Below are 26,523 nucleotides of genomic sequence, written 5' to 3' on the forward strand. Positions count from 1 at the left end.
GCTTGTTCTACCCAGCATTTCCCACTAGTATTTCTCCAAGGGCCACAGTGAGGTTTATGAGTCAATCATGTGGGTCATACACACTGTCGCTTAGAGATGCAAAGACTAACATCTGGAAAATGGTAAGTTATTACTTATCTTCTTTTACTAGTTTGTTCTCCTTCGGTCTCTTTCACTTATCAGTGGCACTAGGATTTGGAGCAAAGAATGAAGACTCGGAATGTTGGAGAAGGGAAACAAGGAACTGGGAGAACTTCATTATACTAAATTCAGAGGTAGATTCCCAAAAGCAGAATCCAGCTGACCAGTCTCTAATTACCAAGGGAAGTCTTTGTTCATCGATATTGGCCATGACTGTTGTCCCTTTCTGGCCTTTAGAGCCTTCTTGTATCCTCCAGTGTTCCCCCCGAATAATGTCTAGTTCTTAAATAATATCTCTCAATTGCACAGCTGCAAGAAGAGAGAACCAATTATACTACTAGCCACAGCCAGTGTGAGACCAGTGATCCAGGCCCACTCAAGGAGGAGCTGCAAAGACACTAAAATTTACCTTTGGAGTAAATTACTGATGGTGAAATTTCAGGTAGTTAAGATATTAAAGAAAAAAAAAATCTTTCTATACTTCCTCTGGACTCATCCTAAAGGAGCAGAGGCAGAGTGCAGCCGACAAGCCTGACCTAGACACAAAGCCTCCTCTGAGAAGGGAGAGGATTTCTGAATACAGCTTGGTCCGGGCGGTGATTTCGAATCTGTTCACATTCTAGCTGTTTGGAAGGGAAAGTGATAGTTTCCAGTTGGGGCAATCAAGGAAGGGGTACATACATTTGACTCCTGCTTATACGAATCGGTTCGATTTGTACCAGAGTGGCGCGATGCGTGACCCTGAAGCACGTGCTCCCACCGATCTGCGGTATTTTGCGAATCCTGATCACTCAGGGACCCAGCTGAGTGTGGGCGAGGCTGAGGGAGGAAAGACGCGGAGGCACAGGGCTGAGGTGGGCGCTCACCTGTGCTAGAGTGGGCGGAGCTAAACGCAGCAGCAGGGGCCGGAGGCGGGGCGGGCGCGATGACGTCACGGGCACGCCGCCGCTGAGCAATTCGCGTCCCGGAAGTGGCGGCGGCGGGGGTAGGTGGAGGAGGCTCTCCGATTTGCGACTTCTGAGGCCCTTGGAAGAGGCTTGTCGTCGGGGTGGGGGGGGCCTGAGGAAACGCTCCTGGGCCCGGTGGCCCTTCCAGTGCTCCCTGGCCGTCCCCGCCCCTCCTCTACCAACCCAGCGACCGGGCAGGTGAGGTGCCACCCCCTCCCCATCCCCTTGTCTCTGCCAAGGGCACGGAGTTGGGCTCCTGGACGCCGCAGGGGCCGTCACCTGCGGCCCAGCGGCTTTGGGCGTGGCCTTCCCGGTCTGGGCCGAAAGGCCCCATCAGATTCCCTGGGCTGCGGTGGTGGTAGTTCAGGCCTCTGCCTGCGCTGACCGGCTCCCCGCCCACACGGGCTCTTACCGCGCCCACCCCGGGTCCTTTTATCCGATCTCCTTCCGTGGGTATCTCGGGCTCCCAGCGTCCTCTTTGTCACATCCCCACCCCCTTCAGGTCGCAGTCCCCTGCGTGGGACTGGCTTATGTTGCTGTGCTCCGAGGTTTTGATCACTTGTTTTCTGCTTAGCATTTGGGGTAGGACTTTGAAATTAGGAAAGAGGGTGAGGGTTCCTGCGGTTCTCCCCATCGGAGAGGGGAGATGGGAACGGGGCCTTATGGAAGGAGGTGACTGCCTCTCCGGGTTCAAGGGAAAAGGGAGGGTAATGGGCAGGAATGGTACAGGAAGTGGTTGGGAACAGAAGGGAGAAGAAAGGGTTAGAAGATATGACAGGGCAGGAGAAAGCACTGGAGTCCTGGAGGATGGGCAGTTCATTCACTCATTCAGTTCATTCACTAATTCACTGATCATAAATTAACCGTCCACTATGTGCAGAAGTAGTGGTAAATGGAAGACATATTTTTTTGACTTGGTGGAACTCCTACTAAAGTTAAGAAGTGTAGACCGGCAAGAAAGCAGGGAGTTTTACTTTGGTGTGATAAATACTGTTAGGGCAAGTTCATGATCCTTTAGGATCATTGGGGATGGGCGCCCATTCCAGACTGACGGTGTTGCAATGTTTCAGCCAATACCTGAAGGATGAGTAGGAATTAACCAGGTAAAGAGTGGGTGAAAAATATTCCAGGTCATCATTTCTTTTTAGACAACAGATTGCCTCTTCCCAGCAACCATGTGTTCTTGGTCTTTATGGTTTGTACTCTTGATGGATCTGTGGGGAAAAGACATTAGATGGAGAGTCAGATGAGCCGGGTTTTATATCTGGGTAATTCGGTTCACCCTGCTGAATGGTGTTTCCTCTCTGTGAAACGGGTATTCCATCTGTAACCCTTGCTACTTTGACAGGTTTATTCTGTAATAAACCTCATGCACCACATGAGATAGTGTGTTGGGATTGGAAGTGCAATGCAAATGTCAGGAATTATTATGGTTACAGGATGCAGACATCAGAGCGTGAGGGGAGTGGGCCAGAGGTAAGCCCCAGCGCGATGCCTGAGGCTCCCCTGGAGTCTCCACCTGCCCCTACCAAGTCCCCGGCGTTTGATCTTTTCAACTTGGTTCTGTCCTACAAGAGGCTGGAGATCTACCTGGAACCCCTAAAGGATGCAGGTGACGGTGTCCGATACTTGCTCAGGTAATAGACTTTGTAGAGTTGCTCTGATTGCTCTGACCATCTGGGCCTTCTGCTTTCCTGCTCCATAGTTGTGCTAGCCATTTAGGCAGTGGCCGGGCTGTCCTTTCTGCCCTAGTGAAGAGCAGTTCTGGGAGGTCCATTGGTTCCCCGGGCTTATTCCAGGCCCACCCCTGGAGAGGCAGGCCCTGGAAACCATATGGCCTTTCACCAGAGTTTCTTTGTGGTTCAGTAAGATCATACCTCAAGACTGCTAACTAGCCTTGAACATCGGGCCTTCTAAATCTTTAAAGCAGGTTTTTTTTCCTTTCTCAGTATCAGCATAATTAATATTAGAATTAGAATATAATTTTTAACAGAAGTTAAATGTAAATACCTATGAATTAGCAGGTACCGTTTCCACTAACCTTTTTTTTCAATAATCTTTTGAGATTATGGATCTCAAAATTTTTTGTTCTTATTTTGCTTTGATTTTCATTCTCTATAGTTTTATTTTTTCCCTTTTCAACTCACTTTCTTAAAGAATTTTAATTACAGATATGTACTATTTCACTCCATAAATATGTCAATTTATTTCCAAGTAATAAGGACATTTAAAAAAATGTTTTATTTGTTTTTCAGAGCGAGAGTGCAAGCGAGGGAGGGGCCCAGAGGGAGGGAGACAGGATCAGGGGTGCTTACCGCAGTGAGCCTGACATGGGGACTCCAACACAAACCACAAGATCATGTCCTGAGCCGATGTCAGATGCTCATCTGACTGAGCCACCCCAGTGCCCCCTGGACATTAAAAAAAAATTTTTTTTAATGTTTATGTATTTTTGAGAGAGAGAGAGTATGAACTGGAAAGAGGCAGAGAGAGGGAGACACAGAATCTGAAGCAGGCTCCAGGCTCTGAGCTGTCAGCATAGAGCCCAATATGGGGCTCGAACTCATGAGCTGTGAGATCATGACCTGAGCCGAAGTTGGATGCTCAACCCACTGAGCCACCCAGGTGCCTTCGGACATTTTTTTTTTTAATAAGAAAAAGCAACATCACACCTAACAAAGTTAACAATAATTCCCTGATATCATTTTATATTCAGTTCACGTTCAGATTTCCTCAGTTGTTGCAGGAATGTCATGTTTTGGCCAAATCAGATTCCAATCCAGGACTGTGCATTCTATGTGGTTATTGTGTCCCTTAAGTCTCTTTCAATCTAAAATGGTTTCTTTTTCATGATACTGACTTGCTGGAGACTGAGCTGACTGTCCTGGAGAATTTCCTACTTAGATTTGTCTGGTTGCTTCCTCATGGTGCAAATTGGAAGTTAGATTTAAAGGCTAGATCAGATTCAAGTGAAACCCCAAAGGTTATGTATTGCTAATATTGGGAGCCACATAAAATCTGGTTGTCCTACACAGCAGACGTTCATAACCTGGGGCCTGAATGGGACTTTATGGGGTCAGTGAATCTCTTGAAACTATATATATATATCTTTGTGCACACATGTGTATTTCTAAGGAAGAAGCTTCTAATTTTCACCAGATTCTCATACAGATCTCCAACCCTCTAAGATGCCTGAGAGAGACAGGTAGGAGGCAGGGTTAGTACAGTTGGGTTAATCTCTAAGAGTGCCGTTGAGTATTCATTCTTACCTCAATCTGGAAGTAGTGGGGGAGGTTTGTTTTTTAATTTTAGAGAGAGAGCGAGAGAACATACTTGTTGGGGGAGGGGGCAGAGGGAGAGAGAGAGAGAGAGAGAGAGAGAGAGAGAGAGAGAGAGAGAGAATCCCAAGCAGGCTCCACGCTCAGCACAGAGCCTGATGTGGGGCTCGCTCTCACAACCCTGCAGTCATGACCTGTGCCAGAACCAAGTGTCAGATAGTTAACTGTGCCACCCAGGCACCCTGCAAGGTTTGTTTTTAACTCTCTGAACAAGGCCCCCTAAATTTTTCTTGTTCACCCCAGAACCCCCTTCATTTATGGCATTAACCCTAGAGATGAGCTAGTTTGTGTTCCAGAGAAATGTTCTCTATTAGATCACTGTACTCTTGTCACGAGAGAAGGGAGAATGGACTAGGGGCTTGTTTTATAATCCCACCACGATTGTCCAGCTGAAATGAATTTTAGTCTTCCTTAGGGCAGGGGGTGGGCCCTGGTGTTTTCTGTGCACACATGCAAGCATGCGTGTGTATGTGTATGTGTTTTACCCTTTTGTGGCAAAGTGCAAAAGTAAATATATCCTGTCCTTCTCCTTTTCTACCACTGGTCTCTTAGTGCTTCTTGGAACTCGTGTTAGGGTTTTTCCATTTTATGAAATTAGAAATCTGAAGATGTGATGGGATTGATTAAAGCCGGATGGGGGGAGCAGCATTTGGTCTAAAAAGCCCCCAGGAGCTTGTCTTCTGTGCCAGGGGAAGACAGAGCACTGGTCTGTGAAAATGGCTGTCAGATTAATTTGTGCTTTTGATTGTTCTTTTCTTAGTAAAGAGGATTTGACTTTCAAGAGGGACCTAATCTTGAGCTTTGTCTGTTACGTCTGAAGCCTAGAACTGCGTTAGATTTTTAAAAGACTCCTCTTCTGGGATCAGCTACTCTAGTGGGTGGGTCTCCATGACCAAAGTGTCAGTGAAGATATGAGACAGAATGGGAGAGGCTTTACAATGAAAGTGACTTTAGTGACTGTATGATGTTTTTATTTCTGAAATGAGATCGGCCTTAGACCTGATTTTTAATTTGCTTTTACGCTGGTACCTGCCACTGGATGGTTCTGAGGCCTCATTAGGATGGTATAGAGGGAGTATGCTGAATTTTTAGAGAAAGGTAGAGAAAGGTCATTTTATTCCCTTACTCAAAGTAAAAACAGCACATAAGTTAATGAATCTCATTTAGCAACTGAAATACCTCAATCACAGCGAAAGAAAATACATTGGAGTTCTGAATATGTTGCTTACCAGCAACTTACCTGTTTATTTTTCTTTGACTCTTCCTCTGATGGCTGACCTTAGAAATGCTATACTGGCTCTTTCGAATGTGGGTGTCGGGCTTCACTGCCACATCTCTGCTCCTTTTTCCCTGTTAAATGTCCTTTATGAGGGGCGGAGCCAGCAGCCTTTGCTGGTCTCTGTCAGCTCGAGCCTCTGGTCTTCTTTCTTTCCTCTTTGGGGGCTTGTGCACTGCTCTTTGGTGGTGGTGGTGGGCTGGGCCTGCGTGGGCCCCCAGCGCTGCCGGTTCACTTAGGGCGTGGCTGCTGAAAGGATGCTGTGTGCTGGTTTCAAGTTCGGTTTTGATAGATTAAAACAAAACATGATTCTTTCTCCTTATTTATTTAGTTTTTATTTTTATGTCTCAAGAGAGGGAGAGCATGCGATCTCACTCGAGTCGGGGAGGCGCAGAGGGGGAGAGGGAATCTTAAGCAGGTGCCATGCCCAGCAGGGAGCTCATGACCACGAGATCATGACCTGAGCTGAAACCAAGAGTCAGACACTTCACCGACTGAGCCACCCGGGCGCCCTGACTTATTTTTATTTTTTGAGAGAGGGCAAGCACGCACTCTCGTGCAAGCCAGAGAGAGGCACAGGGAGAGAGAGAATCTTAAGCAGGCTCAGTGTCCAGTGTGGAGCCTGACCCAGCGCTCCGTCTCACGGCCGTGAGATCATGACTTGGGTCGAAATCAAGAGTTGGACCCTTAGCTAACTGAGCCACCCAGGCACACCCCTATTTTTTTCTCCTTTTGAATTAACGTATGTTAAAATAAATTCACAAAATTTGAGAAATAAGAAAGTCACAACTGGGGTCACAGAAATCCTTCATGTTTTGTCCTTTGATTTCTGTATTAGATGAATTTTGCACAGTGAATATATGGTTCATGTATTTTTCTAAGGGAAAATTTTAAAGAAGAAAGTTTGTCATTGTCACCTCTTAAAGAGACCAGAACCTTATAAAACAGAGGTTAAACAGTATAAACTGGGTTTCTCAACGGATATTTTATAAATTCTTCTTCTGGGAGAAAGTTCCATAGGTATTCTAGTTCTGACAGGATACCTTTTCTCATCACAGGGCCTAATGTGTGACCTTAACTCCTCCCCCAGGCGCCTGTCCACATGAGGGGCCCACTTTTCATTTCTCCTTGACACTGTGAGCTCCAGGCCCCCTCCTCTTGCTCCTGGTTTTGATGACCCACCCGTGGTAGCCATCTCCCCTTCCCACTGGAGGAGTGGCCGTCTTTGGTGACCAGGCCTTTTTTGTGTTGTAGGTGGCAGACACCTTTGTGTTCCTTGCTGACCTGCCTGGGCCTCAACATCTTGTTCCTCACTTTGAATGAAGGTAAGAACTGCTTCCAGGGGCCAGGGGGCTTTTGTGAATGAATGTGGGAAAGAATTTCAAGAAGTGGCTGCCTGTCTTGCCCTGGAGGTGGCTTCCTTCCATGTCTGCTTGATGTCAGAAAACTGGCTCTGGAGAGACACTCTGGGCTAGAATCCTGGCTGGGTGGTTTGGATGACTTTGGGCAAGTTCTTGAATCTGTTTGTTAAGGCCTAATTTTCCTCATCTCTAAAAGGAGGGTGCTTTCCTCCGAGGGTGGTTGTGCGGAGTGAGACCGCCTATGTATAACATTTAGCACAGTGTCTGACAGAGTAAGCAGCCGATGTATGATAGCTATTATTATTATTTTTGTTTCCTTCTTGACTGAATGCTGGCGGATTGACCTTTTTCCATTTTGACTTTCAAGCTGATTCTGGGGTCATTGGGGCATGACATGGGGTCAGCGTACCAGGAAGGTGAATAGATTTTTGTAGAGATTTTTGCCATATCTCTGGATTTTCTCTGGCTCAGCAAGTGAGCCTGGAGGGGGGCTGCTGGGAAGTCACCAGCAATGAGGGGTCTGTGGTGTGGAGCCTTTGAGGGAGACGGGTGGACAGGTGGGTGGCTCTAGGGGTCTTGGGTAGTGATGTCTCCTGGGGACCTTTTGTGACGAGATATACCAGGACCCAGCCGTTTTCCTGTTTGGAACTGGCAGATGGCTGCAGAAAAAGCTGAATCCCTAGGGTGAATGTGTGAAGGGCCTGGGACAGAATGTTCTGAGGAGCTGGGACCTTTATTCACATTTTCACTCCTCTTTCGAACTTGCATTTCTCAAGTTTCTCCTTTGTTTCCTATGGAGATATGGATTTGATGGGTTAAAAATAAACCCAGTTCACAGAAGACCTCGTTTTTTGTTTCTTAGTAGGACTCTTTGCCTGTTCTAAACTCAGATATCCTTCTCAGGCTGTTAAGATTTTTCTTAACATATTTCCAAAGTAAATCATATGACAGATACTTAACAAGCATTTACTCTGTGCTCAGTGCTCTGTTAGCTTGCTTTGGGGGCACCGTACTGCATGGACCAAGTTTCTTCTTTGGATTTTCTCTCAGCATTCCCTTTTCTTAGTCCACAGTGGTCTGGTCTGTGGTATTCCAAAAGCCAAAAGAAAGACTTCTAATCTGTCCCAGGGGCCCAAACGTCAGCACGTCAGTCACGGGGTGCTCCAGCGGCCAGACTCCAGGCACGACCACCTACTGTGTGCTAGCATGAGTTTTTTAATATTAAAAAAAAAAATGGGTCTGGGGCTATAGTGACCAAGCAAATGAAGTCCCAGCCCTCAAGAGCCTATATTGTGAAGGAGACAACTATACATATCGTCAGTTGTGTGGCTATAGGAATCCTATTGGAGGGCGATAGGAATTCTATGAGGAAGACTAAAGCTGAGTTAAAGGGCTGGAGAGGGAGCAGGGCAGATACTGTGTCATGCGAGGTGATCAGGGAAGGCCTTCTGGACGGAGCCCTGGAGGAGGTGAGGGAGCTAACACGTGGGCATCTGGTGGGCAGAGGCTGCCGGTCCTCGCTACCCGTTCACCTGCAGTATCGTCGATCCCACAGGTGCGTGGTACTCGGTGGGTGCCCTGATGATTTCAGTGCCCGCCCTTCTGGGCTACCTTCAGGAGGTCTGCCGGGCACGGCTGCCTGAGTCTGAGTTGATGCGGAGGAAGTATCACAGCGTGAGGCAGGAGGACCTCCAGAGAGTTCGCCTGTCTCGCCCCGAGGCTGTGGCTGAGGTGAAGAGCTTGTGAGTATGAAAGGGGCCGGGGAGGTGGGAGGCAGTCACGACCGCCGCACTGAGTACTTGCTCTGTGCCGGGCATTGTGTTAGGCAAACCACAGATGTTATTTCCTTTCGTCTTTCCACCAGTTCTGGGAGGTAGCTGCTATTATTATCTTCCATTTATGGTTAGGAAAGAGGTGCACACAGCTAAAAGGGGACCATGGTGGGACGAGAATCCAGATCTAGCTGATTTCACAACAGTTTGTGTTCTTTCCACCAGAGACCCAATTTAGGGTCTTGACTAATAAGCATGTGCGCACAGGAGCCAGGGTTCAAATGCCAGCTCTTCCCTTTACTTGCTGCGTGACGTCGGGCAAGCTGCTCAGCCTCCCTGTGCCTCGGGTTCTTCATCCGTTAAATGGGATAGTAATAGACTTACCTCATAGGTGGGTGTGAAGAGTAAATGAGTGTCTGGTACCCAGGAAGTGTTCAGTAAATACCGGTCACCATCACTGTGCTGTTGAGAGGCTTCCTAGATGTGACAGAGCTGGTACTTCTGAAGAAGCACCTTACGACTGGTGAATAACAGTAACCATAGCATCTGCAAAGCTGCAGACAAGAGTTACAAACAGACGGAGCCTGGGCCTGGCCTGAGTCAGTTATCTGGAGTGGGTCTGGGTATCTGTGTTTTTTTTTTTAAAAAAAAAAAAAAACAACAACAACAACAAAAAACCTTTTTATTTTGAAATGACTTTAAACTTAAATGGGAGTTGCAAGAATAATACAAAGAACTCCCCTATGCCCTTTACCCAGATAAAACAATTATTAACAGTTTGCGACATTGGCTTCGTCTGTTGCTGTATCCTTGCACATTATTTTTTTTCTTCCTGAACCATTTGAAAGTAAGTTGCAAACATCATGCCTTGTTTACCCCAAATGCTTCTTTCCTAAGAGCAAAGACATTCTCTTAGATGTCCATAATCCTATAATCAAAATTAGGAAATTTTACATGGCTAACAGCATTAGTGCAATTATCTAATACACAGTTCATAATCAGATTTTACCAGTTGTGCTAATAAGATCTTTTATAGGAATTTACCCTGATCCAGGATCCAGTCCTGAGTCCTACATTACATTTAGTTTTTATGTCGTCTTAGTCTCCTGTATCCTGGAGTAGTTCCTTAGTCTTTGTTTCTCATGACCTTGACTTTTTTTTTTTTTTTTTTTAATTTTTAAGTTTGTTTATTTTTGAGAGAGAGAGAGCAGGAGAGAGAGAGAGAATCCCAGGCAGGCTGCACATTGAGTGCAGAGCCCAATGCAGGGCTCGTACTCACAAACTGTGAGATCATGACCTGAGCTGAAATCAAGAGTCAGACGCTTAGCCGGTTGAGCCACCCAGGTGCCCTATGACCGTGACATTTTTAAATGAAAAGAAAACTTTTTTTGACATTTATTCCTTTTTGAGAGATAGAGCTCAAGTGGGGGAGGGGCAAAGACGGAGGGAGACACAGAATCCGAAGCAGGCTCCAGGCTCCGAGCTGTCGGCACGAAGCCTGATGCGGGGCTTGAACCCATGAACCGTGAGATCATGACCTGAGCTGAAGTCAGATGCTTACCTGACTGAGCCACCCAGGCACCCTGGTGTATTTTTTTTATGTTTGTTTATTTTCGAGAGAGAGAGACAGAGTGTGAGTGGGGGAGGAGCAGAGAGAGAGGGAGACACAGAATCGGAAGCAGGCTTCAGGCTCTGAGCTGTCAGCACAGAGCCTGAGCCCATGAACGGTGAGATCATGACCTGAGCTGAATGAAGTTGGATGCTCAACCGACTGAGCCACCCAGGCACCCCACACCTTGACGTTTTTAAGTAAAAACAAGATTATTATTTTGTAGAATATCCCTTAATTGGGGTTTGTTTGTTTCTTTGTAATTAGATGTTATACATTACCTTAGTTATACATTTTCGGCGGGAATGCCACAAACAGTGTGTGTGTTGTTGTCAGTGTATCCTGTCAGGAGGTACGTGATGTCAGTCTGTCTTGTTATGGGAGATACTAACTTTGATCAGTTAGTTAAGGTTTCTCTATCAGACGGCGGCCATTGCTGGGTCTTGCCTTGATCAGTTTATTACTGTGATAGTTACAAAGGTGATTTTCTAATTGTCATTGTTAGCTGGTATTCCACTGTAAGAAAGAGCTCTTCCTTTTACCAATACGAACTCAAGATTCTTAGTTTTATTTAATGGGTTATAATCCATTACTGTCACTATTTTGATCTCAGACTGTCCTAGGTTTGGCACTAGGAGCTCTTTTGAAATGGCTCTTGTGTCCTTTCAGTATGTCCCCATTACTTTTGAGTACATGTGATGTTCAGATTTATCTCACGCTTGTGCTGCCCCCACTCTAGAATCAGCCAGTTCTCCCCAGAGCCCTTCAGAAACCAAGATCTGGGTGCAGCATGCGTTCATTGCTTCTGGGGGTGCAGCCATTAAAAAAACCCTCCCAAGTGAGTCTGCCTCACAGCCCAGGTGGAGACACACTGATATCCATCCTGCCATTTATCCCGTAGCTGCAGTGTGTTGGAAGGTGGGTACCCTGCTCCTCATTTTATGAATGAGGAAACTTCAGCCCTGGGAACGTCAAGTAGCCCAACATCAACAGCCTGGAAGAGACCCAGGCAGGAACCTGTGTCCTGTTCACACCTCAGGAGGGGTCCTGAAAAGGGGACTGAAATGTATGCAGTTTCTCCTGAGCTCTCTGGCCCCTCTCGTGGGTTTGAAGAGACCAGCTGTGCCTAGCTAGCCGTCGCGGTGAAGTCCTGGGCTCTGTGGCCCTGAGCTCCGGCCGGCCCCGGCGTGCGCGGCTCACAGAAGCCCTGTGTGCCCGCAGCCTGATCCAGCTGGAGGCCTTCCTGAGCCGCCTGTGCCGTACCTGCGAAGCTGCCTACCGCGTGCTGCACTGGGAGAACCCTGCCGCGTCTTCGCAGTGAGTGGCCCTCGTTCCCCCCACTGCTGTTCTGCTGGGATTTGCCGCTGGAGTCCCTGCTCACCTAGCTCAGGGGCAGAGAGCCTCCGAGACTCTTGTGTGTAAACCTGCACATAAACCTGTGAGCTGGAATGTACTGCTTTTGTTTAGACACTCTCGGGGGTGGTACAAATAATCTTAGTAGCAGAAACATGTCCCTCCGTGTAATCTCTCACCCACTTGTTTGACGAGCAGATCTCGTTGGTTTATTCTTAAGCGTGCCTGTTGCCATGTGGGTGTGCTCCAAATTGGTTTCCTTCTGATCTTAAGAATTTCTGACCCTGTGGTTCCTCTCTGTCCATGCAGGTTCTATGGGGCTCTTCTGGGCACAGTGTGCATGCTGTACCTGCTGCCCCTGTGCTGGGTCCTTGCCCTTTTAAACAGCACGCTCTTTCTGGGGAATGTGGAGTTCTTCCGAGGTAAGCCCTGGACAGCTTGACAGAGTTGGGGCCCAGGCTCTGAGGGCTAGGTTAGGCTTCCCCCGTTTACCAAGTCTCTACAGCTAATCGTCTGTTTGCTGTGCCATCCACAAGGGGGCAGCACCACGCCAGAGTAGTTTCTCAGAGGGTCCCCGGGATGTGCATCTCTCAGATGTCAGGTGGGATACAGGGAAACAGGCGAAGCTGCTGCTGTAGGGTCCCTCTCCCTTCCCAAAGCAGGTGAATCCCTGTTTACATGATGTGGTGGCTTCTAGGAAGTGAGGGAGGGATGTTTTCCCAGTGCTGCCATCCGCCTCCTGAGATGCTGCCAGTACTCTGTGGTCCCAGAGTTCTTGTCGGCTGTCTTGCTTCTAAAGCAGTCAGGCAGTCTGGAGAGGCCCTCAGTCACAGAAGTCTGGGCCTATGCATATGTTTGGGTGATTGCTGTATTTTTCCTCCTCCCTGTGGTTGAGTAATTAATTACAGAAGCTGTAATTCGTCAAGCACTTACTACATTTAATCTCTGTATTGCAATCACATGGGGTGGGTGGTAGTATCTCTGTTTTGTTTACGAAGCTTAGGTTGGGTGACTTGTTCAGAGTTAGGAAGGGGACTTTCTTGCTGTGGAGAGTGGGCCGCTGGTGGAACAGGCCAGCCACCTGCAGAAGGGGGTCCCCCAGGGCACCGCTCATTCCATCCTGTTTCTGCCTCCCCCGGTTCTTGCCCTGAGTAGTGGTATCTGAGTACAGGGCATGTCTGCAGCGGCGGATGAACCCCAAGCAGGAAGACGGTGTCTTTGAGAGCCTCCCGCTGCCAGATGCTGGGGGAAAGTGCGCCCTGCCGGACTGCACGCCTGCGCCCACACCCACGGAGGTGAGCGCCCCCCACTGTCAGGGCAGAGCCTGCTGTGGGCAGGTTGTGGGGCCTTCCCGTTCCCAGCTTATTTATACCGCACAGCTCCTGGCCTTGTTCTGGTTCCCGCTGCTTCCCCGGCCTCATTTCCTCTGAAGTGTTTAATAATAATAATAGTAACCGTAGTAGCAACTGGGCGCTTTGTTGACTGCTTATCCTGCTGTAGGTGTCAATCCTTGGAGGTGTAGGTTGTCTCTGAGAATGAGAGGATCCTTTTCTGCAGAGGAGGTGGCCGGGGCCCAGAGTAGTTGCCTGCACATGGTGCGGCCAGGACTCAGACCAGGCCCTGTGGTTCTAGAACCCATGCTGTCGGTCACTGTGCTCTGCAGCCACCGTAGGGCCACCTGTGGTGTTGGGCCCATCCCCCTGTCCTTGGAGGTCAGAGGGCGCCCTCCTTCTCATGACTTCTTTCTTGCAGGTGTGCCACCTCTTCTGGGCAGGGACAGATGTTCTGGGGAACCTGGGTGCTGGCTCTGCTGCTGGTGGCCTCTGCCTAAGTGGGCAGGGCCGCGTCCCTCCCCTTCTGTAATCCTCTCTTTTCCCAGGACCTCACGCCCGGAAGTGTGGAGGAGGCCGAGGAGGCTGAGCCTGATGAGGAGTTTAAAGATGCGATTGAGGTGGGTGGTCCTTCCCTACGCCCCCTACCCACCAGACAGATGGTCCGGGAGCCAGCTGGCTTTTTGTGTCCCAAATGTAGGTTTTTTCAGTTCTCTTCTATCCAGATCAGCAGCCAGAACTGGTTCTGAGCTAGAACTCACTGCACGAAAGGGTACCTGTGAACTTCCACTCATACTGTAGCTGACCTACATCTCTCAGGGTGCCCAGGGCAGGGAAGCCTCTGGGAAACACTCTGCAGTGGGGGGGGGGGGGGGGGGTGTCACTTCCCACCTAGACTGGGGACTCTGGGCTTGGTGCCTTTGATGTGGGAAGGCAGATTCGAGGGAGGGCATTGCCCTGGGCCTCTGACTGCCCTTATGCAGAATGAGATTAGAAAGATATCTCTTGGAGGCAGGAAGGGGAAGCTGGAGAAAGTGGTTGCAGGTCAAGTAATAGGTCAAAGAGTCTTCCTGATTTTAATTTTTTTAAATGTTTTATTTTTGAGAGAGACAGAGACAGAGTGTGAGCAGGCAAGGGGCAGAGAAAGAGGGAGACACAGAATCCGAAGCAGGCTTCAGGCTCCAAGCTGTCAGGCCTGATGTGGGGCTTGAACCCACGAACCGTGAGATCATGACCTGAGCCAAAGCTGGACACCAAACCGACTGAGCCACCCAGGCACCCCGAGTCTTCCTCATTTTAAGACAGTGGTTCAAACTGGTAGTTCACAGAAGTGTTTTATTTGGCATGCAAGACTTAAAAAATTTACAAATGGGGAGATCTTAAGGAAAAGTCTGGATTTTCAGTGTCTCTGAAAAATCAGAAGCTCTGGTAGCCCTGAGTCTTCAGTGGTCAGTGTAGCTGAGGAGTGACTGTCCCCTTTAGAAAAATCACCTAGTCCCCACCACTGCCCCCACTCCCCTTGTCCCCAGTCACTGAGTCCTTATGGTGGTTACTGTTTATTGTCACAGCTGTCCTATTGTATTTCTGTATACCAGAAAGTCATTTCTATGTTCCTTTGTAAGTGGGAAATTGAGGTATAAGAAATGGGGTTTTGTGAGTTGCCCCTGGGCCTGTGAGTTGCCCTAGCTCACCTCTCTCGTTTTAGTCCCATCCACATAGGCAGTTAAATTTTCAGCTACGGAAAGATTTCTCCAAGACGTTAATACGTGATTGCAGACTGTGCATCTTGGTGGGGGTGGTGGTGGTGGTGGTGGTGGTGGTGGAGGTGGAGGATATATACAGCCAGGACTTTCAAGTGTTTTTGTTCATAACCCACAGTAGTGAACACATTTTATATCTTAGTCTAATTCACACTTATGTCTGTAAAATATGTAAAACTTAAATGAAGCAAGTTTTCTGGAAATACATTATAAATTTCTGCTCTGTTAAAATAACAATCCACTTGATTTCACCCAATTTGAAAAACAGTAGTATACTGCTGCTCCCAGTCCTGGGATCCTTCTCTGGGGGCCTCTGTGAATGGGTCACCCTTTGGGACGTGCTCAGACAGAACTCAGAGTGGCACTTCTGTGTTTCCTTTTGCCTGGGGGCCCCCTCCCAGCAGCTTCCTTCTTCTTGCTATCTCTCTCTTTTCTCTCCTTCTCCCCTGCACCTCGGGAGGCAGGAGACCCACTTGGTGGTGCTGGTAAGTAGGAGCCTCGGTGAGCTGGGCAGGGGCTGGGCAGGGGGGAGGGCGACTGAGCCAGCCATCACCATGCCTCCTGGGGTCTGTGCTGGGTGCCTCTGCACGTGGGTCCCGGAGCCCCGCCACGAGGTGGGCAGGACTGGAAGGAGCTGTTCCCGCAGGAGGATGACGAGGGTGCCCCGTGCCCAGCAGAGGATGAGCTGGTTCTGCAGGACAACGGGTTCCTGAGCAAGAACGAGGTGCTGCGCAGCAAGGTGTCCCGGCTCACGGAGCGGCTCCGCAAACGCTACCCTACTAACAACTTTGGTATGGCCGGGGCTGAGGGACGGGGGCACCGTGGGCACCGTGGCCACAGGGCCAGAGTCTTGGAATTGTGGGTTCTGGTTTGTGACCAAAGCAAGGAGTGAAGCTATGTCCCCAGGCCCCTGGGAAGGTAGCGGACACACAGTAGGACTGCCAAGGGAGCAAGTGTAGGTTCCTTCGTGTCCCTCTGTCCTTACTGAGTAATAGCTTGTGGGCAGTTGAGGCACTCAGTTCGAGAAATGCCGCTCCAGGACTGTAGAGAGAGATGTAACCCTGAGACAGAGCCTCAGAAGGCAGTGGAGCCTAATGATTGAGAATAGAATGTGGAGTCTGATTGCCTGGTATAAATTCCAGCTCTGCTGGGTGTCTTTGAGCAAATTACTTAATCTCTCCGTGCCTTGGTCTCCCCTTCTGTAAAAGGGCAGTAAGAATAGTTCTTAGCTCACAGGACTCTTATAGGTCTCTAACGAGATGATTCTTATTAAGTGTTAGCACAATGCTGGCTGGGTCATGGTAAATGCTTAATAAGGGGTGCTGTTACTATGAGAGGGCTTGGTCCATTCTGCAGGTGCCGAGGAGCTTGTCTGGATCTTTCCTATCCAAGCTGAAACAAGTTGAAGCAAAGATACTTTTGTATCTTCCTCTGCCTGTGATAGAACCTTGAGGTCCCTTCTCCTCAGCCAAGTGCTTACTTTACTGGGAGGTGGGTGTGGGTCAAGGATGCCAGCTTTGGAGAAGGGTGGACTTGACTGTTAGCTCTGTGGGAAACCTGACTCAGGCCAGAACAGCGATTAATGAGCCACATAGAGTTCTGGCTGAAGAGCGCGGGTGACTTGGGTGCTATGATTGAGGAAGAGCCTTACTTGTACCTAGTGTCAGCTGACAGGGAAGAGGGTGGGGTGGCTATACTGTGTGTTCTGGTGGGAGTGACTTCTACGGCCTGCACCCTGGGAGAAGCCCCTGGGATTTGTTTTGAGGAATTTGACCCAGAGCATCCGGGGACCTCCCTTCCTGCCCTTGTAGCACCCAGCGCAGTTGGTTTTCAGGATTAGAGGTCCTCCACATGCTGTGTCTTTCAGCTGTGTGAGTGTCCCCCAGTCATTTCAAGTTCCGTTTTATTCGTGATGATCACCGGCTTCTCTGGAGCTCTGTGTTCAGCGCACTTGCATGTACATGGTCTCATTTAGTTCCAATGGGAGATGTGATAGGGACAGGCAGTTCTTAGGGCTTAGAAGCAGCCTGGGTTCCAGAAGTCCCAAGTGACGTTACAGAAGAATTAGTACTCTTGCTGTAGCATGTGATTCATTTGTATCTGAGTTTTAAGTAAAGGGCCTTAGGTGTTCTCATTCGCAGGTGAGTAACCTCGGGTGAGAAGAGTGATTCTGCCCATGTTCTCAGCCAGTAAATGGTCGAGCTGTGACTCAAATCCAAGCCATCTGCTCTGGCTCCTGTGTTCTTGTTTTTCTTTCTTTTTAAAAAAAATTTTTTTTCTTAATGTTTATTTATTTTTGAGACAGAGGGAGACACAGTGCAAGTTGGGGAGGGGCAGAGAGAGAGGGAGACACAGAAGCTGAAACAGGCTCCAGGCTCTGAGCTGTCAGCACAGAGCCCGATGCGGGGCTCGAACCCACAAACTGTGAGATCATGACCTGAGCCGAAGTCGGACGCTTAACCGACTGAGCCACCCACGTGCCCCTGTGTTCTTGTTTTTCTAACTCATCTTCCTCCTTTTGCTGTAGTGTCCGAAGTCCTCTCGTTTTACGTCTGTCCCATTTCAATATTTGATTTTCAGTTCAGATAATCCCTGCTGGGATGGGTGAAGGCCTTTTAGGTTCACATGAAGATGGCAAGGGCAGAAAATGCTTCTTTTTCCCCTCTTAATTTTACATTTTTCGAAACTGCTCTCTGTCGCTTCCTTGAGATGCTCTCAGGGTCTTTGCCATGAGGTCAGCCGTAGCAGCTCCGCTTCTGGGTCTGGCTCCTGCAGGCCAGCATGGGGTGAGCCACCTTCAGGGCCACTCCGTTCCGGATGCCAGTGGATGATGGGGGTGCCTGGGAAAAATGAGGACAGGCTGCTCAGGAGCTTCTCTGTGGCCCCCCTGTGTCCCAGAGGCTCTGTGACCATTACCGTTGCAGGGCCCATGCAGTCCTGGGCTCCTCCCTGCTCTGCCTGCTCCCATGGCATCATCACATGGTGAGTCAGGCCCTTCGCTGAGAATGAGGGCAGGGAAAGTTGGTAGATGCTGGAAGAGAACAGGGGTGCTTCCTCCATACACCTGTCTTGAGCCGGTGTCAGCACCCTAAGCCCTCCTTGGCCCAGGCTTGTGCACGGCTACTTGGGGGACCACATGGCAGCCCTGGGTGGCTTGGCCTTGGCACTCCATCCTGGACGTGGGTGTGAGTGTCAGTCTTTGAGTGGCTCCGGTCCCCTGCCCCATGCCCATGCCCCTGCTCCCCTTGCCGAGGAGGAGCACGGATGGGTTGCTTTGCCCACATTCTTAGTGTGGGGGCCAAAGTCTTAGCGTGGCGCGATTCTTTGTTTGGCATCAAGGCAGCGGCACCTGCTATGCCTTTCCCTATCCTGTCCTCTGCTGGGCCATGAGCCGACTGGCAGCAGTGGCATTCACCTCATACACCTTGGCCTCAGGTTTCTCCTTGCTCTAGCTTGGGCCCTCCTTTCCTTGAACACAGGGAGTGTCCTTTAGCAAGAGCTGCGCGGGGTTCTGGCAGAACAGAGGAAGGGACCACAGGTAGCTGTCAATACAGCTTTGGGCCTTTGCATGAAGATGAGGCCTGGGTTCCTGTACCTGGTCACACAGGTGGTTCGAGAGGCTCAGCAGTGCTTCCTGAAGCTGCCAATTGCTCTGGCCAGATCACAGGAGGCCTCTGGGCCCCAAGTTGTAGACACTTACTCCAGTAGCCTTATTATCTGCTTCCAAGTTTTTCCAGGACTCAACTCAGCCTCCTGCTGGGCTCTGTAGCCCCTGCCGGGAGCACCCTCGTGCCTTTCTCCCCTGGGTCAGTGCCCCGGGCCTGCACGGAGATTTCTGCCTCAAACCACAGTCTGTGATCCTGGGGGCAGCCCTTGGAATCTTCTTTGTTCTCTTCAGGGTTTGCTTTTGTTTCTGGAGCTTGGAGAAGCCAGTGTGGCTTTTCCTCCTCCTCAGGTCGCCTCCCTTTTGGTTCTCATCATTCACTTGCAGGCCCCCTCTTCAGCAGACTGCCTTTGCCTTGGTCCACCTTTTCCATCCTCAACTTTCCTGGAAGCATGAGTGGGTGGTGAGCGCAGCGGCCTCTGAAAAAACTTTCGGTTCCCTCCTCCCTGTCTCTCGTCTCTTCTTACACCCCCTCCCCTCCTCCTGTGCGTTTGCTAAGCTGCTGTTGCTCCTCTGCCACCGTGGTCGTGGTCGCAAATTGTCATCCTGTGTGGTGGTTTAGGTGGGTCTGTCTCGCGGCTCTGTCGTGCTCCCTCCTGCCCACCTCTCACAGTGTCTGTGCCTCTGCCCCGCGTGACTTCTTGGAAGATGCCTGGTTCTGAGGTCCTCTCCTAGAATCTTTAGATGGCAGGAAGCAGGAGTTGGGTTTTAGGAGATGTTTCTGAATTTACCTGTGGGCAGAGTATTTGCAAGGAGTATTTGTAAGGAGACACTTGAGAAGGGGTTGTGTCAGGCAGGTTTGGTTTGCGCTCTTTGGAGCTGCCTTCTCTGAAGGATGCCTGTTGTCAGGTCCTCCCCGGCTTGGTGTGATTTCCAGGGAGCAGATTCTGCTGGATGTTCTTCGGTTTTGGCTGGACCTACAGGTGGAGCCTTTAAGTCCTGGGAAGGCCTGTGGACCGGCAGCTGTGTATGGTCTGGAGACATGGACTCCCAGGGACTGTCAGCTTGAGTCCTCCCTTCTGTCTGCAGATCTGGATCTGTCTGGTGCTCCCTTGCGCACCGCTCCTAGCACGGTGTCTGGGCTGGGCTGGTGTCCTGAGTGGGCCTGTTTAGAAGAGCCAGGGGCAGGTGAGAGTTGAGGCCTGGGTTGGGTCAGGGCTGAGCTGCTACCTCTGTTTGTCAGGGAACTGTACGGGCTGCTCGGCCACCTTCTCAGTGCTGAAGAAGAGGGTAAGTCTCGTTGACGGTGTGTTTTCAGGGGCTTGGGATGAGATGCAGGGGAGTAGTGGGGAGTCGGTGGGCCACATTGGTCCTGGGGTCCGAGGTTTGCTCAAATGAGCAGGGCTTCCCTGCCCCCATGCTCACGCCTTCACCAGCCCTCCCGTTGGATGTTGTGTTTGCTTTGTCCTGCCCCACTTGGGCACCTCCCTAGTCCCACGGTAGTCTCTGGTTCCTTGGGTGGGATCACCTGGTGGAAAGGAGGTGGGCTCTGGGCGTGGGGGACGCATCTGATACTGACCTTGGCTCTTCTCTGCAGCGAAGCTGCAGTAACTGTGGAAACAGCTTCTGCTCCCGGTGCTGCTCCTTCAAGGTGCCTAAGTCCTCCATGGGAGCCACAGGTGAGTGATGCAAGTGGCCGGGGGTCAGGCTGTTGGTAGGGCTTGGCGGGTTCCCGCTTCCTCCAAGGGGTGCTGCAGTGTGGGAAGGGAGTAGGGGCTCAGTGAGAAGGCAGGGGAACTCGGGATCCTGTCTGGCCCGTAGAAACATTTTCCATTCTTTAACACACAAAACACTGAAGTATTTGATGCGTGCAAAGGAACCTATTTAACATATCTGAATTATAAGGTGTAATCTAAATACCTGTGGCTGCTTCACTGAAGTTAAAAAAAGAGAGCATTAGCAACACTGCCAAGCCTCCCTGGTACCACCCTGCCTTCCCCAGAGGAAGCCACCGTCCTAATTTTTATTCTTGTTCTCATTACCTTGGTAATACTTAACAACAACAACAAAAATAATTTCTTTTCCTTCTATAGAAGCTGTACATACTCATTGTAAACAAAAGATACAGATAAAGGGAGAGCACCAGTGTGCACGCAGGATAAATGCATATGCATCTTCTAAAAAAATTGGGAGCATATTTTTCATACTGCCTGAAATATGTTATAATCACAAATCGAGGTTTTTTGGTTTTCTTTCTGGTCATGCAAGTAACATATGGTTATTCTAGAAGATTTGGAGATTACAATACAGAAGAAGAAGGAAGAAAAAAATAATCCTGTAATTTTATTACCTAGAGATAACCACTGTTAAAACATTTTGGAAAATGAACTTCTGGTGTTGTATTTAAAAAATATTTTCAATGGGGTTTTGTTGGTGCCAAAATAATTTCTAATGTAGAGCACCTGGGAGAGGCCTGCTGTTGGTATGGTCACTCCTACAGTCCCCTGTCCCCATGGAGAGAGAAGTCTGAGGGCAGGCTAGTGAGCTGGGTTAATGAAGATGTGGGCTGGCTGGTGGGCAGCTCTTGTGGGACTTTGGGGGTTGGGGAGGTGGTTGTAGTATTGGGGCCGTAACCAAGGGGCATGAGGAAGTGTCTCACCAAGTTCTTCCTCCTTTTCAGCCCCCGAAGCCCAGAGAGAGACTGTGTTTGTGTGTGCCTCGTGTAACCAGACCTTGAGCAAGTGAGAAGAGGGGCTGGGGTCCAAAGTGGGCGTCGGTCCCTGGGGCCAGCAGCAGGCCTCACCCTCCCTAGCCGCATGTGGTGTGTGCTGGGCAAATGTGGCCTGAACGCTAGGTAGGCGTCCCCTTCCTGTCCTCGCTGTCTCCAGCTGGATTCTGGAGCTGTTCCCCACTCCTGCGGAGGGCTAGTAAGCGGCAGTTCTTGAAACCCAGAGGGAAGAGGAGCCCCTGGAGGGCCTGGCATGTGTGCCCTCCTCTGCCCTGGACTGATCAGTGGACTCAGAGCTGGGCAGGGAATATAAACTAGAGGGCAGGAGTGAGCTAGGCCTGGTCTCTGTAGGGTCTCTGAGCGTCAGGGCATCTGTCCACACCTGACAGTTCTAGGAGACCAGAGATCAGAGACTGGGAAAAGAGATTCTTCCTCTGCTGGTTGCTGGTCCAAGCCCTTGGCCTCTGAGAGCCTGCAGAAGGGCCTGGACGTGCCGTGACCCCACTCTGCTATGCGAACGTTCCTTCAGGCATCAGCATCTCCTTGTTTCTCCACCAGAGGGTATGGCCAGGGCTCACCAGACCGAAAGTCCTTCTAGAAACAGGGTTGAAATTTCCATGTTCTCCCAGAGGAGGATGTGTCTAGGAGGGCCTGTCAGAGTTCTTTAGTATTAAGTGGGAAAAAACACAGGGATCCCCAGCAGCTCAAAGGGCCTCAGCCTTACCTTGCAGAACCTTCACTAGCAGAATCTCAGGCCACATATTACCCTGGTGACAGCTCCATTGGGTAGATGCCAGGCATTCAGATCACTCTTGTTTCTTTTGCTCGGAGCCTTGGGCATCCCTCCTCTGGCACAGAGCTGCATTTCTCTCCCTGGCCCCTTGTCCCATGGAGTGTGAGATAGGCAAGCAGAGCAGAGGTCCTGAAGCCCTTGACCCTTGGGGGCCTGGGAAGTGTAGGATCTCTCTGGGCTGGGTCCTAGACTCTGGCACTGTTCCCCAGCAGGACAGTCTCACTTACGGGTTAAGGCCACTTGAGGTCCCCATCCTCTCCAACAGTTTTATGTTCACTCTGGACTTTTAGGCCGTCAGTGTCTCTCCCTAAGCCTTGAGCGGGCTCAGGCACCATTTCCCTCCCTTGGAGCTGCCCTGCCTTTTTGAAGTATTTATTTATTTATTGCATGGTTCCTGGGAGCAGGTGGCACAAGGAATGGAATGAAGAAGAGTGGGGTGCTTCTGTTCTAGGATGCTTCCCCGGAGCCACGGGCTGCCGGGGACCCAGGACCCATGGGAGGCTGAGCAGGGATCCAAGGAGACGGGCTGGGGAGACAGAGGCCATCTGAGGCCAGCTTTCTCGCCAGGCCAACCAGTGTAACTAGGGCCGGCAGTCGGGCCTGCTCCAGGCCAGGGAGGTGCAAGTCCCTGGGGAAGTGGGCAGGCCTTGGTATACCCCCTTCCTCGGGCTCCGGGCTCCTTTGTTAACAGATGAGAGTGAAGTACCCTGTGCTTCATTTACACTGGAGAGGAACGGAAAGGATCTCTGTGTGTATGGAGAATTGTCAATAAAAAGGCCTCAAGCTTCTTATGTTTTTGTCCTGGTCCTTGAACTAACCCTCCTCCTGAGGCTGGAGAGCCAGACTCCCCCTGCAGTGGCGGAGTCTGCAGGCTTGAGCTGTGCCTGCAGGACAGGGCTGGAGGGGGTGTGGACGCTGAAGTCTGGGTGTTTGCCGGGGCGGGGGAGGAAAGCCGTGCTTTGTGCAGGTGGGGCTCAGCACATGTGTGTCGGATTGACTTGAGGCTCCGTCTTGTGACCAAATTGTGAGGGGTTGGGGTTAGGACCAGGGCTTGGCCAGCACTAAGCAATGCAGGCTTTAGAATGGAAAGATTTCAGCTAATCCCTCTTAGAAAGCAGAAAAGGATTGGCCCTCAGGCTGGGGGCGGCCGAAAGAGGATTGGCTGTGAGATGGGACGGATTAGCAGTTCTCTGAAAGCAGGGTTTGTGGGGTGTTTACTGGGTGCCAGTCTCAGTGGTAAGTGCTTTACACACATTATTCTCTTTATCCTTAGGATGGCCCTGTGAGGTAGGCACTGTTCTCCCCATTTTATAGGTAAGGACATTGAGGCCCAGGGAAGTTAGGTAGTGGTAGTGAAAGGTTTCACCTGGCACTTTGCAGACCAGAGCTGAGTTTGAGCTGGGTCTTCCAGACGGAGGCCTGGGGCAGAGAACAGGGGAGGAGAGACCCTGCCTCAGAGTTGAGGTTAGGTTGCAGCCACATTGTCACGGCCCCCTGCATATGCAGCTCACAGAGGCCTTGGTCTGTGGCGATTCTTCCTAACTCAGGAACTTCCGCATGGGAGAGCCCTGGCAGCTCTGAGGGGCCTTGAGAGGCAGGGAAGCAGCCAGGACCCCTTCCTGGCAGTTTTTACAGAAGACCGTGTTCACTTTAAAAAGCATCAGAGTGGCCTCAGCAGCCTGGTGGTCCACAGGAACAGTAAAGATGTTGGAGGAGCGGAAAATAGGGCCTTGGAACCAAAGGGGACAGCAGTGATCGTGCAGGCCCAGGGGAGAGACTGCTGGTGCTGTGCCTATGCTCTCGTGGATGGCGTGTGTTGTGGGTAGTAGCTCAGTTGGCAGCCTGTTCAGAGATCATCCAGACCAGCCCGTCTGGGAGCGACACCACATCCATTTGAAGATACGTGTTCCCCACAGCATTAGAGGATGGAACCAGAAGGGCCTTTCTCAGAGCAAGAGCAGCCTGTGTTACCCAGGGACAGTCTGGTGGCAGTAAGGAGCAGGCGCTGCTATGGCCGGCCCCACACGTGGCCCTGCTCTCCCATCGGGGCGGCCATGCTGGAGTAAGTTGCCACAGGGGCATTGCCTCTGGGCCTTTCTTTCTGTGCTGTTTTCCTTTGTAAAATGGTCATGATAGTGACCTCTACCTTTTAGGGCAGCTGTGAGGAGTCAGCGCGGAGCAAGGCATGGAGCACGGTGCGTGGCGCAGGCTGAATGCTCCATAAACACCAGTCTGTTACTACCATCCTGGCAATCTTACAGTGAAGATAACTCTGTTCTAGATGGCCTGGGTGGCTTAGAACGGTGGTGTTTTATTTTATTTTATTTTATTTTATTTTATTTTATTTTATTTTTTTAATCAGAGAATAATCTTAGATTATTATTCAGGAAAGAATCGGGCCAGCGTGTAGTTTGAAAAAGCAGAGTCAATATTTTGGGAAAAGGAAAGCAATGCCTAACGTTTGATGAAATAGTCTGTAGCATGAGTAGCGTCTGGGACATGGGATACTGGGGCTTGGGAAACGTGGGTTTCACCATCCGGGGTCTGGATCTTCACAGAAGGGAAGCCAGGGATAGACAACTTTCAAGTGCAGGTACCGCTGGGAAGATGGAGCCATGGAGGGATTTGCCAGGATTGGACTGTGTCTTCCAGCTGGCAGGGGTCCACAGCATGGAGAGGACCGAATGTGAGGTGGCTTGGAGGACGGACTGGCCATCAGAGAATTGGATGCCTGGTTTATTATTATTTTTATTTATTTATTTTTAATGTTTATTTATTTTTGAGAGAGTGTGAGCAGGGGAGGAACAGAGAGAGGGGGGGGGGGACAGAGGATCCATAGCAGGCTCCACGCTGACAGCCCGATGTGGGACTCAGACTCATGAACCACAAGATTGTGACCTGAGCCAAAGTCGGATGCGCAACTGACTGAGCCACCCAGGTGCTCCTGGATGCCTGGTTTAAAAGATGTCCCCAATTTGTTCTCAGGCACCCATCGGGAGGGACAGCAGCCAGGTTCTACTCCGGCTCTGGTGCCCGTTGGGACAGACCTGGGACAGACAGATACCTCCCACAGCCTGGCTTGAGTTGAGGGTTCTGTCATCTTTTTGTGGTTTGGTGGGGGTGGGGAGCAGTCTCCCGTGAGCCCTGGCAGACTTTGAACTGGCCCTGGTTTCTGGGGTCTTCAGAATTTGTAGTCATTTATCACCTGGCCCTCAGAGCTGAAGCCAAACGAAGTTCCATTTTCATGCCCTTATCTCCATGGAACCTTCAAGGCACCCCTTTTGAGAGGCCGTGGTTCTAGCATCTCCCCTACAGCTGGCTCTGAGATCATGAGAACACCTACGTTTGTAGAGCACCGTACCAGGCAATGTGCTGAACACGACTGTTACTTAAACCTCATGACAACCCTAGAAGCTAGGCTCGATTATGAACTCCATTTAACTGATGAGTAAAACGGAGGCCTGGAGAGGTCAAGTAACCTGCACAAGGTCACATAGCTAGTAAGCCATGGAGCCAGGGTGTGGATCGTGCCACAGGTGCTTGCAGATGCCTCATCAGAGAAACTTTGGGTGAACGTAACAGTCCTGGCTGTCACCCTCCCCTCTGTTCTGCCTTGCCCCCACCAGCTCCAGGATCTTCTGAGCCACCCCTGAGCTAACTGGAGGGGCCTGCCCATCCCTAGCCCTAGCAAAGGGGGCTCAGCCTCCAGGGGAACAGAGGCAGCCTTGTGGTGGGAGCTCCACGCAACTGCCAGCACCACTCCCCCTTGGTTGGGTCTGTTTCAACACCCCAGAGCAGCACATTCCATTCTGTAGCACAGCTGGGGGCTGGGGATTCCGGATTCCCCTGGCCGCCTGCTTTCTTCAGGGCCCCAGCAGAGCCTGCTGTCTGGGCTGGGACACTGGGTCCCAGCCACACACATTCCAGCAGCAACCACCCCCCACGTTGGATTTGCCAAGGAGTGAACTTTAGCCAGGATTACAGCCGACTAAACAGTTGTGGGATGTGAGCTTCCTTTGTGGGGCTCAAGAGGCTGGATGCTGATGGGGCTAAGAGGGGAGGAGGGGTTGGGGGTGGGCTGCTTTAGGAGTCAGGAGAAAAGCCGCCGTCTGAGGCAGGCTTCTCTGCCGCTGTCATGGCCCCTGGAGGGGGATCTGAGCAGGGCTCCCAGAAATCTTCCTGTAAGGCAGGGCAGCAGAGGCATTGTACCCCACCCCCGCTGGGCTTCGCCCCCAGTAGTATAGTGGTTAAGAGCAGGGAGTCAAATCCTAGTGCCACCACTATGTACCAGCTGTGTGTCCTTCAGTAAGTTAATTAACTTCTTTGAACCTCAGCCTTTGAACCTCATCATTAAAATGGGGATAATAATAGTACCTACTTCCAAAGGGTGTTGGCAGGATTAAATTATAATACCAAAGTGCCTGGGGTAGTGCCTGCCACCCAGCAAGGACTTGACATTTTTTGATTGCTAGTATTATGTCTTCTCCCCTCCATTGGCTTACATCGCACC

The 26,523-nt window shown here is 50.4% G+C and overlaps 1 protein-coding gene across 2 annotated transcripts; it reads left to right on the plus strand.

The window, feature by feature from the left end:
* The first annotated feature begins 1,110 nt into the window (after nt 1-1,110).
* ZFYVE27 (zinc finger FYVE-type containing 27) lies at nt 1,111-22,804 on the plus strand. 2 transcript variants are annotated; one of them, XM_007080144.3, is made up of 12 exons: nt 1,111-1,286; nt 2,528-2,725; nt 6,957-7,027; nt 8,619-8,805; nt 11,666-11,761; nt 12,107-12,219; nt 12,953-13,092; nt 13,677-13,748; nt 15,535-15,679; nt 19,736-19,782; nt 20,090-20,171; nt 21,173-22,804. In XM_007080144.3, the coding sequence occupies exons 2-12, from the start codon at nt 2,529-2,531 to the stop codon at nt 21,235-21,237; spliced, it is 1,215 nt and encodes a 404-aa protein (XP_007080206.1). In that variant the 5' UTR covers nt 1,111-1,286; nt 2,528; the 3' UTR covers nt 21,238-22,804. The 2 variants fall into 2 exon arrangements, with proteins under 2 accessions (XP_007080206.1, XP_042816179.1); XM_042960245.1 differs by lacking the exon at nt 21,173-22,804 and adding an exon at nt 20,761-20,867.
* The last annotated feature ends 3,719 nt before the right edge of the window (nt 22,805-26,523 follow it).

The sequence above is a fragment of the Panthera tigris genome, chromosome D2, assembly GCF_018350195.1.
Source record: "Panthera tigris isolate Pti1 chromosome D2, P.tigris_Pti1_mat1.1, whole genome shotgun sequence".
NCBI classification, from domain to species: Eukaryota; Metazoa; Chordata; class Mammalia; order Carnivora; family Felidae; genus Panthera; species Panthera tigris.